Below are 12,024 nucleotides of genomic sequence, written 5' to 3' on the forward strand. Positions count from 1 at the left end.
TCATGCTGTAGAGTATTCTGAATGGTAAGGTTTTTATTATTATTATTATTTATTTTTTAAATGAAGACATTTAAGATTGATGGTGTCACAGTTTCTTTAGTGATCGTTTACTCTGATTGTTCATGTGGGATTATTCTTAGCCACACTCATTTAGTCCTACTTATAATAATAATAATAATAATAGATTTAATTTATATAGCGCTTTTCCGAGGCTCAAACACGCTGACAATATAGGGGATACGGAAAACACAAAAACAACAAGTAACATGGAACACAGAGTCAGCGAACGGGGGGGGGGGGTGGTAGGGACAGGGGAGGTGGTTAGGGGTAGGGGAGGCTGTATGCATATCAGGGTGGTGGCAGGGTTAGGGGAGATGGGTAGGGGTAGGGGAGGTTGTATGCGTGTCAAGGGCGGGGGGGGGGCGGGTCGCCGGGATGGGGGAGATGGCTAGGGGTAGGGGAGGCTGTAGGCATGGGAGAACAGGTAGGTTTTGAGGTGGGATTTAAAAGTGAGGAGTGAGGGTGAGTCTCTGAGTGGTTGGGGGAGAGAGTTCCAGAGGCGGGGTGCAGCTCGTGAAAAGGCACGGTGACCGAAGCCTTTGAGTTTTGAGGGTGGGACAGTGAGGGGAACAATGGATGAGGATCGGAGGGTACGGGTAGGGCGGTGGGGAAGAAGGAGGTCAGTCAGGTAAGGGGGGGCCAGGCTATGGAGGGCTTTGTATGTGAGGATGAGGATTTTGAATTGGATGCATTCTTTGATGGGGAGCCAGTGGAGAGAGTGGAGGACAGGAGTGATGTGGTCACAGGAGCGGGTGTTTGAAAGGAGGCGTGCAGCAGAGTTTTGGACCATCTGGAGTCTATGGAGGGAGCGGGAGGTGATGCCGGTGAGTAGGGAGTTGCAGTAGTCAAGGTGGGAGGAGATGAAGGCGTGGATGAGGGATTCAGCAGCGGGCGGGGAGAGGCAGTGTCTGATTTTTGCTATGTTGCGGAGGTGGAAGTAGGAGGTCTTGACGATGGAGCGGACGTGGGGATCAAATGAGAGGGTGGGGTCCAGGATGAAGCCGAGGTTGCGAGCCAGGGGGGAGGGGGTGATGGTAGTGTCATCAATGGTGAGTGTGATGGGTCCGGTTTTATTGAGGGTGGATTTGGTGCCGATGAGGATGACTTCGGTCTTTTCACTGTTGAGTTTGAGGAAGTTGTGTGTGAGCCAGGTTTTTATTGCTGAAATGCAGTTTTCGATGTGAGTGAGGGGTGGGTTCTGGGTGGAGTTTGTGGTGATGTAAATCTGGGTGTCATCGGCGTAGCAGTGGAAGTCCAGGTTGAATTGGCGGATGATGTGACCGAGGGGGAGTGTGTAGCAGAGGAAGAGCAGGGGGCCGAGGACTGAGCCTTGTGGGACCCCCTGTGTGACAGAGGAGGAGGAGGAGGTGTGACCGGAGAGGGAGATGAACTGTTGTCTGTTGGTGAGGTAGGAGGTGAGCCAGTCCAGGGCGGTGCCCTCAACACCCAGTTGGCGCAGCCTTTGAAGGAGGATGGAGTGGGACACTGTGTCGAAGGCTGCGCTCAGGTCTAGTAGAACTAGGATGTTGAGGGCACCTGAGTCTGCGGAGGTGAGGAGATTGTTGATGACTTTGACCAGGGCTGTTTCAGTGCTGTGATGTGGGCGGAAGCCAGATTGAAGGGGTTCGTATAGTTTGTTGGATTGGAGGTGGGAGTGAAGTTGGGCAGCGACAGCGCGCTCTAGGGTTTTGGAAAAGAATGGTAGGTTGGAGATGGGGCGGTAGTTGGAGAGGTTGCCTGGGTCAAGAGTGGGCTTTTTGAGAATGGGGGTGACAGCGGCAAGTTTGTAGCTTGAGGGAACGTGGCCTTAGGGACTGATTGAAGAGGGCAGTGAGGTGGGGGATGAGGGCAGGGAGGCAGGCCTTGGTCAAGGTGGTAGGGAGGGGGTCGAGGGAGCAGGTGGTTGTTTTGGAGGCGGTGATGATAGTAGTGATGAGGGAGGAGTCAACAGGGGAGAAAGTAGTGAGAGGAGTAGGGGGAGGGTAATCAGGAGGGGGGAAGATGACAGCAGGGGGGGCGGGGGTGGTGGAGTTGGAGATGGAGGCAGTCAGTGAGCTGTTGATGTGGGAGATCTTGCTGTTGAAGGCGTGGAGAAAGGAGTTGCAGAGATCAGGGGAGGAAGTTGTGTTGTTGTCCGGGGGCTGGAGTAGTGTATTGACAGTGGAGAAGAGGGTGCGGGGGTTTCGATTGGTGGTGTTGATGAGGTTGGAGTAGTAGGCAGATTTGGCAGCTTGGAGTGCGTCACGGTAGGAGGAGATATGGTGCTTGTAGGCTTCGGCATGGACAGTGAGGTGGGTTTTTGTTGTGGAGTCTTTCTAGTTGGCGGCCGGTCTGTTTCATGGTGCGTAGTTCAGGGGTGTACCAGGGGGAGGAGGTGGTGAAGGAGACAGTGATGGTTTTCAAGGGGGCCAGTGAGTCAAGGGAGTCAGAGAGAATGGAGTTGAGCATGGTGGCATAGTCTTCCGGGTTGGTGGGAGTGGAGTCAGTGGGGAGGGCAGAAGATATGGACTGAGACAGAGTGAGTGGGTTGACAGATTTTATGTTACGGAAAGAGATGGTGCGTTTGATGGGGTGGCGCGGTAGGGGCAGAGGGGCAGAGAAGAGGATGCAGTGGTGGTCAGAGAGTGGGAATGGAAGAGGGTGGGGGTTGGATATGGGTAGGGAGGCAGAGCAGACAAGGTCGAGTGTGTGGCCTTTTACATGGGTGGGGAAGTTGATGTGCTGGGTGAGGTGGAAACAATCAAGGAGAGAGAGGAAGTCAGAGGTGAGGTTGGAGTTGGGTTTGTCGACATGGATATTAAAGTCACCGGTGAGTAAGAGACGGGTAGAAAGGGAAGAGGCGATGGTGAGGAGTTCAGAGAGATCAGAAAGAAAAGAGGGGTGTGGCTTCGGTGGGCGGTAGAGTAGGAGTGCAGTTATGGAGTTGGGGAGTGAAAAGGCAAGGTATTCAAAGGATGACATGGGTGGGAGGTTGAGGTCCAGTATAGTGACAGTTAGGGAGTGTTTGTGGAGAGCAGCGAGACCACCCCCTCGCTTAGAGAGGCGGGGTTTAGCGATGTAGGTGTAATTAGGGGGGGTGGCCTGGTTGAGTGAGTAGTAGTCCGAGGGTTGTTGCCAGGTTTCAGTGAGGAGAAGTATGTCCAGGTTGTTGTCCAGTATCAGTTCAGATATGACAGGGGATTTGTTGGAGAGAGAGCGAGTGTTCAACAGTGCAAGGGAGATGGATGGGGGAGCAGGGGGGAGAGAGCGGAGGTTTGAGGGGTCAGCGGTGCGGTGTGTGGTGATGACAGGTGAGCGAGAGTTAGTCCAGAATGAGGGGATGTTTGTGCCTTCAGGGTGGTGTAGAGTCCGGTGTCGATGTTGCTGGGAGCCTCGATGCTTGACTAAAAATACTTCACACTCATAGTAAACAATAGCATAGTTATTCTCAGTCTGTCTGAGGTATTTGTAGCAGAGAGACTGAAGTCAACTTGTATTTGCCCTTTCCTCTCCTGAAAGTCTATTTTTAGCGTAAAGCCCTCCTTGAATTAACCAGAACTCGTGATGTTCCTACAGGGAATCATCCTCTGGATGTCTTTACATTATATTATGCCTCAATGCCCAGCTTTTAATGTGTTACTTACTGTTTGTCTCTCTCAATCTATCCATCCATTACCAAACACAGCATTTCTCTGTCCACCTCATTCCCAAGCACAAATGCCATCTATCTCCCATTTAGAATAGAGCAATTGTAAATGCTGTACAATTTAGAGACACAAACTAAAGCTTTGTTTATTGTGTATTAATTGGATGCTCATGTTTTGGTTGCCTCCTCTCAACCCACAGCCAATCCTCAACCATGCTGGCCTCCCCCAGGGTCCCTCTGACCAGAAGTTTGTGGTAGTAACCGTGGACAACTGCGACACCTCTGTGGCACTGAGATTTGGTCATGTGATTGGGAACTACACCTGCTCTGCCCAGGGCAGCCAATCAGGATCCAAGAAGTAAGGATATGGAAGGGGCTTGCTAGTACTTCTGTGGGCACTGCTATTTGCTCGTAGTACAATTAACCTTGTGCAGTGAAAAAAATCTGTTTTGCTGGGTTGCCCCAAGCATGTTCATCTTACAATCTAGGCTAACTGTGTTGATTTCAAGTGCAATCAAATCTTTTCAAGTTTTCCACCTCCAGCATGTTAGTTTGGTTCTGTGGAGTGTTTTTAATTTTTTAAATCAGAAAAAAAGAACAAGCTGAAAAATCTGTCTTTCTAATGAATATTTTATGAAGCCTACACCAGTATTTATGATGGGTCTTGGTGGAAGCATGCGGGAACTCTAACATGTGCCTGTGTTTTGTGTTCTTCTTAGATCTTTGGACCTGACAGGTCCACTTCTACTGGGGGGCGTGCCCAAGCTCCCTGAGGACTTCCCAGTCCAGAACCGCCAGTTCGTGGGCTGTATAAAAGACCTGAGGATCGATAACCGCCATATTGACATGGCCAGCTTCATCGCCAACAATGGAACTCTGCCAGGTAAGTTGCACGTTGCCATTTAACGTTAGAACTATAAATTCACAGCTAAACGGTATTTTTCTGATTTTGATATTTTATTATAGCGTGATCAACCATTTTTGCAGGCCTCATCCCAAGTCTACTCTTGTAGTTGAGCTCAGTTTGAATTATAATAATAATAATAATTAATTGAATTTATATAGTGCTTTTCCGAGGCTCAAAGACGCTGGAATTGTGTTGGAGAAATGGATTCACTCTGATGAGCTGTTTCCCTGGTGTTCTGAATATTTCCTACCTTGCCTCAGAGCCTAAAGAGGTGGGATGGAACTAGGACACAGTCCACATTCTCACAGTCTTCATTTCCTCACTTTCTTAGGATGCTCTGCCAAGAGGCATTTCTGCAACAACAACCCCTGTCTGAATGGCGGCACCTGCGTGAACCTATGGGGCTCGTTCAGCTGTGACTGCCCCCTAGGATCTGGAGGCCGTAACTGCGAAAAGGGTAAGTGAAGTGTAGCTAAGTGAGGCATTGCAGTTGGGGGGGAAGCGGTTTCATATGGTTAACATTTGAGATCAAGCTTGCTTGGTCCTATGACCTACCATTATAGACCCTGTAGCACCCTATAATGTAATAATTTCCTGATAATGTAATAACGCCTGATAATGTAATAAAATGTCCACTTAACTCCATCGAAAATGTAATAAAACCCAATAATGTAATAATTGACCAATAATGTAATAAAATAACCTGACTGATATTGTAATAACATTTTTACTGATAATGTAATATCTTATTACATTATTGGGAATTTATTACACTTTTTTTTAAACTGATAATGTAATACTTGACAGATAATGTAATACTATGTTCATTTTCAATCCAGAGTTCTACATTTCGTTTTTTAAGAATCTAAGACTGTTGTATACACTGGATTTAAGAATCTAAGAATCTTATTTACACTGGATTTAAGAATCTAAGAATCTTATTTTCTACTGGATTTAAGAATCTAAGAATCTTATTTACACTGGATTTAAGAATCTAAGAATCTTATTTACACTGGATTTGAAATAACAGAATGACTACTGGTTAAATTACAGATTTGCATATGTGCAGATTACTCAGGGACAGAAAGGTATTGATGCTGACACATTGCATACGCACTTACCAAGTGATCATATAAAGGGAGAAAGAGAAGCTTCAATGACGCTCGACAAATGTTCAGCTAATCTCTTCTGCAGAGATGTTGAGAAGTTGTCGATGTTTCAAATGGAGATCGCCTCCAAAAAGATCTGGGCTTCCAATGTTATTCTATGGGGCCGTGAACACAGCGCTTAAGAAATCTGGTGGCGTTACTTTGTGACTATTTCTAGATCTGTTTCTCCTGTCCAATCACCTGCTGATTCAACGTCACATAATATACAATCAGTATGACAGTATGTCAACTGACCACTTGACATAGAGGAAGATGATGAAAGTGATATAATAACAATTTATGAGTGGATATGTAGGCCTATGTTTGTGTCAGGTGTCATGTAAGTGTGTATGTAGGTGTTGAATGAATGAATGCATAACTCTTCATTAGACGGTATACAGTGGGTGCGGAAAGTATTCAGACCCCTTCAGTTTTTCCACATTTTGTTGTATTATAGATTACATTTAAAATGGATTAAATTAAAATAGTTTGCCATCAATCCACACACAATACCCCAGAATCACAACATGAAATCAAAAAATCTACAAAATTGTACTAAACTTAATGCTTTGTAGTAAAACCAAATAAACACATTTCCAGCAACTTTCTTTGCTGTATCACTTGACTTCATTGTTGCAAACACAATTATGGATATGAGATTTTATTTTTTACATGAAGGGATTATTTTTTGCCACTTGGTTGTAGACCAATTTTGTAGAGTGACTGGCATGATGTTGTCCCATCGGCTGTGCTTTTACCCCTCCACCATTCAACTTTGTAGATTTATGTTTGTCTCCCCAGGCCTCAGGGTCACATTCCTGAGCAGTTTTGTTACTCTCCATTTTCTCAATGTTTTATGGCAACCTGATCTACACAGAGTCTCATTGACTCCTATGCAAATTAGAAACCCTATAAAAACAAATATGTTCATTCAAAAATTACACAAACTATTGTTCTTGCATTAAGATGGACTCAATTCAACTTATGGAGTAATTTGTTGATGACATTTTTGCATTTTAGCTCATTTTAAGAGTGTCATAGCAAAGGGTCTGAATACTTTGTACATGGGGGTTTTCTAGTATTACTAAAATAAAAATAAAAATGATTTCCTGTTGTGATTCTGGGGTATTGTGTGTGCATTGATGGCAAATTATTTTAATTTAATCCATTTTAAATTGAGGCTATAATACAAGAAAATGTGGAAAAACTGAAGGGGTCTGAATACTTTCCGCACCCACTGTATACCCTCCTCAAATGAAGAGTTACCAAAGGTTTTGTTCATGTCCCTGAGTAATCTGCACATATGCAAGTCTGTCATTTAACCCAGTAGTCATTCTGTTATTTCAAATCCAGTGTAAATAAGATTCTTAGATTCTTAAATCCGGTGTATACAACAGTCTTAGATTCTTAAAAAACTAAATGTAGAACTCTGGATTGAAAATGAACATAGTATTACATTATCTGTCAAGTATTACATTATCAGTAAAAAAAAAAAAAAGACCCACCTGAAAGTGTAATAAATTCCCAATAATGTAATAAGGTATTAAATTATCAGTAAAAATGTTATTACAATATCAGTCAGGTTATTTTATTACATTATTGGTCAATTATTACATTATTGGGTTTTATTACATTTTCGATGGAGTTAAGTGGACATTTTATTACATTATCAGGCGTTATTACATTATCAGGAAATTATTACATTATAGGGTGCTACAGACCGTGTTTAGTGAGGAGGTACAGGCATACATTAGGACTGAAGTGGGCCATCAAATAGACAACAACCCCCAGCTGACCTGCAGTAGGCTTTTTGTAGTTGATGCACTTTATCGTAATTCTGCATTGGTCCCTTTTATGTGCCTTATCTGGTAGCTAGTGTGGTGGTGTTTCTTGAGTATAAAGCCGAGATGTGAGGCAGAAATATGCCATAAGCACCATGTCGTGCAGAGAGGGGGATATGATTCAGATGATAGGAGTTGGCAGTGCTGTAAATAGCTAAAGTAGGTACTTCAATCAGCTAAGAGTTGATAAATATTTCAGCGTTGGCTCCTTCCTGGCACAGATAGTTAGTCATATTGTATTCGCTGACATGAGGATTTCATAACCATGGCTATGCGCAGAGGCCTGTAGCGTAGCATTTGGTATTGATGTGAGGTGTGTTAATGCATTTACAGACCTGTTATGAGAGGGAATATGTCACAGTTTATAGATATAGCTATTTGTTTAAACTTTTATGGCTGTTTGTGTACGCTTTTATTCTTTCGAAATGTCACATTGAAACTTTAGCTTGACAGAGCTTGTGTGTGCGTGTGTGTAGGCAGTAGTATCAATTTCTCTTCAGTGCTCTGCAGCTGTCTGACTTGCTGATTTACAAGTAGGGACAGCTTGAGGGAGGGAGTGGAGGAGGACGGAGAGGGAGTGATGGCCCATGCGAGGGGAAAGCAAAGGACGAAAGAGTGGAGAAGGAAAGAAAGCTGACCAAATGTGAAACTCCTAAATGGTCAATAAAAAAGCTTATTAATTAAAATGTTGGATAAAGAAATACTTTTTGTCTCACACAGAGGGTGGTTGGGAAAGGGGGATGGAGTAAGGGTAAGAGGTGAAGAAAAAGAGTGACCATGGATTAACCCATGTGACTCCTCGATCTGAAGAAGAGAAGTAGTGTGGAAGGAGAAGGAGCAGGCTCGATGTCGTCTGCTACCATGCTGCTTATCTTTCATTTAGATTCACTGAGCTTTGAGACCATGCATATGTAATGTAGGTCACTAACTAATAGCCTTGTTAGCTGTTAGCTGTTTCCTCAGCTAATACATCATGACTACTGAAGGTGACTTTCAAATCACTAATGTTAAAACTAATGTACAGTATAATGAGAAACATTTATTATTTCATGATAAACATGCATATTGTATACAGTATAAACATTTATCTTTGGTCCCTCTTGGTGGCTACTAACCTACAACTAGCCTCAGGCAGCAGTATGTCACCGGATCTGGTTGATCTGGAGAGAAAAAAACGGTTTCTTTCTTCCGTCATCACTGCTGTAGTTTGGCTCTGGTTGGGGAGGAATTAAATAGACTCCAAAAACAACATGATAAATATTAATTCCAAACCGATCTATTCCTTAGTACCCCACTCATGGGTACATTTGACATTCCGCAGTACATTTAACGTTCCCCAGTACATAAGACAGTTTTCAATATTTGTGTTGCTTTCGTTGCCAGACTGCGGCCAGGTTTGATGTCCCTTGAGTTCTCTCTTTTCAGCCAATGACAGTCCTGGCACCTCTGCACTTGTCATATATTATTGATGGGGCATAGTCTGTGTGATTCTGGGTGTTTGTGCATCACTGTGAAGAGTTTGACAAGCGAATGAGAGAGAAAAACATGTCTAACAACCAGCAAGAGTCACCCCCCCCACCCCTCTCCCTGACATGAAAAAAGGACAACAAGTCTGTTGTCAGTCACTGCTGTCGTACACACGCCCGAGGATGCGTTCATCACAAGTAGTACTGGGGTGATATTAAAGCACCTCTGGTATTTGGCTCTTGTAGAACTTGTACAATATTTGTTGATGCAAGATGTATTATGTTGCAAAATGCCACAAACACTCAGTTATATGTATATGCAGTATGCTAGATTCATATCATGAAGCTACTTTCCCCACTAGCAATTAAAGACTGGAGCACAGACTTGATCACAGAATGTTTTGCAATATGAAGGCTAATAAATTACTCATTGTCACCCACTGTGAGAGATAAGACATTTCCACTGTGAGAGATAAGACATTTCCTCATTCCTATCTCAACCCCACTGTCTCTCTTTCCTCTGCTTCCCTGTTTTCCTCTCTCTCTTTCTTTCTTTCTTTTTCTCTTTCTTTCTCTGTCCTATTGTCCTCCCCCTTGATTCTTTAATTGTTTTCTTCATCCCCCTCTCTCTGGTTCCGTGTGTTGCAGTGATGGCCAGCCCGCAGCGTTTCCTGGGCAACAGCCTGTTGCAGTGGAGTAACCTGGTGGCTGCGGTCACGGTGCCCTGGCATGTGGAGCTCATGTTCCGCACGCGCCAGCCCAGCGCCACCCTCCTGCATGTCATGGCCGGGCAGCACCACAACCTCTCTCTACAGGTGAGACACACACACACACACACTCTCTTACAGTCTCATCCACAGAGTCTAACTAATCTGGAGACTGTGACTGCGGTTACATGCCTTATTGAGCATACGCCGCTTATGGTGTTTACATGGCTGTAGCAACTGGCGTATCTCGTTTACATGTTCATTTGGCATAATCGGATTCGGCGGGAGGGACAATAGTTGTTACTATGGTAACGTTAGTGTTGGTAGCTTGGTTGTGGTCGTTGAGCGGCGTTAACCCACAGCTAAGCCATCATGCTTGTTTCCAACATAGTGCTCCGTTATTGCTGGTCCCTGAAATATTAGCCTATTTAACGGATAGCCTAATATTTCACGGACCAGCCGCCAGTTATTTCCAACGGAGAAAAACTTGTCATAAAATGATGTGCGCATCAAAGGCATCAGGCACGTAACATCCATGCTGTATAAACACATGACAAGTGACCGGAAAACATAGCATAACAAACGTGGGAATTTATGCAACGGATTCATGGAAATAACTGAACGTAAACACCGGCGTGCTGAGTTTTTAAGCTAGAAAATGCGTCTCTCTCTCCCGCTGCGCGCATAACTGGGTATATTAAATTCATTGCATGAAAACAAAACAGTGCGTTATTTCCCAAACTTTGCTTCTGCGTCTGTCAGTCTTGATAGGAGAACCGGATCGAGTCCATTCAAGGCTGGTTATCTCACCAATGTATACGGTCACTGAGGTGTGTCGTTTTCGATGCACCACCCCCAAAACAAACTGTGCGTGTTGATGGAAACGGTCAAGTCTCATTCTGTTAATGAATGAATGAATGAATGAATGAATGGTCTTTATTGTCATTGCTATAGTACAGGTACCAAACAACGAAATTTAGGAGGGGTGGCTCCCCTGGTGCTAGGAAAGAAAAAAAAAAAAGGGAAAAAATAAGAAAAAACACAAGAAGGGAAGGAGCTGGTTTACATAAATAAAGGCTATGTACACTATCCACTATACTATACTGTACAGATAGACGACTAGGGTTGTCATATTGCACATAGTGTTATTGCACATTCATTTAAAGCCGCAGTTTGCAGGCTTGAAATGTACATATTTGTGCCTCAGCACTACACCTGATTTTTTCAGTCCAGCAGCTGCCATCAATCCGTCCAGACTGTCCAGGGCCCAGAACCTAGGTCTTTGCTGTGTTCAGGGCCTGGATGGCCCTGGGGTAGAAGCTGTGCTTCAGTCTGTTTGTCCTTGCGGCCATGGTCCTGTACCGCCTTTTCGAGGGCAGCCGGGCAAAGTGTTCGTACCCAGGGTGGGTTGGGTCTCTGGAGATCTTGGAGGCCTTCCTGAGACAGCGTGTGTTGTACAGCTCTTCCAGAGAGGGGAGGGGGGCGCCGGTGATCTTCTGGGCTGTTCTCACGACTGTAGCGCATTTCTCTCCGCGGTTGTGCAGCTGGAGAACCAGTTGCAGATGCCGTAGGTGAGGATGCTCTCCACTGCGCCGCGGTAGTAGGCCACCATTATCTCCTGCTTGTTGTGTTCCTTCCTGAGGACTCTCAGGAAGTAGAGCCGCTGTTGTGCCTTCTTGATGGTGGCTGCTGTGTTGTTCTTCCAGGACAGGTCATCCTGTATGTGCACCCCCAGGAATCGGAGGGCTGAGACTCTCTCCACGCTCTCTCCGTCGATGAGCAGGGGCTGGACCTCAGACTTTTTCCTCCTGAAGTCCACAATGATTTCCTGGGTCTTTGACTTGTTCAGCAGCAGGTTGTTAACCTTGCACAGCTTGCTCAGTTGCTCTACCTCATCCCTGTACGCCGCCTCGTCCCCCCCCCGAGATGCAGCCCACCACGGTGGTGTCGTCTGCAAACTTTACGATGGAGTTGCTGGGGTGGACGGGGGTGAAGTCGTAGGTGTAGAGGTTGTAGAGGATGGGGCTTAGCACGCAGCCCTGGGGGGACCCAGTGCTGAGTCTGAGGGCTGTGGAGGTGTGGGAGCCCACCCGCACCCTCTGGGGGCGGTCGGTCAGGAAGTCCTTGATCCATGCACATATAGAGTGTGATAGTCCCAGGTCTAGTAGTTTGGTCACTAGCCTGTCTGGAAGGATGGTGTTGAAGGCAGAGCTGAAGTCCACAAAGAGCAGTCTCGCGTAGCTGTTTCCCCTCTCCAGGTGGGATAGAGT

At 45.3% G+C, this 12,024-nt stretch overlaps 1 protein-coding gene across 1 annotated transcript in view; it reads left to right on the forward strand.

Annotated features, from left to right (window-relative positions):
* celsr2 (cadherin, EGF LAG seven-pass G-type receptor 2) overlaps nucleotides 1-12,024 on the forward strand; it is a gene marked incomplete at both ends in the record, with an annotated part of 75,482 nt that overhangs the window by 47,297 nt on the left and 16,161 nt on the right. Inside the window, 4 exons of the mRNA XM_080548674.1 lie at nucleotides 3,886-4,043; nucleotides 4,405-4,568; nucleotides 4,924-5,049; nucleotides 9,696-9,862. Coding sequence (XP_080404800.1) covers nucleotides 3,886-4,043; nucleotides 4,405-4,568; nucleotides 4,924-5,049; nucleotides 9,696-9,862 — 615 coding nt within the window. The remainder of the gene's footprint in view (nucleotides 1-3,885; nucleotides 4,044-4,404; nucleotides 4,569-4,923; nucleotides 5,050-9,695; nucleotides 9,863-12,024) is intronic.

This window comes from Nansenia antarctica, assembly GCF_963989245.1.
Source record: "Nansenia antarctica genome assembly, chromosome: 18".
Lineage (NCBI taxonomy): Eukaryota > Metazoa > Chordata > Actinopteri > Argentiniformes > Microstomatidae > Nansenia > Nansenia antarctica.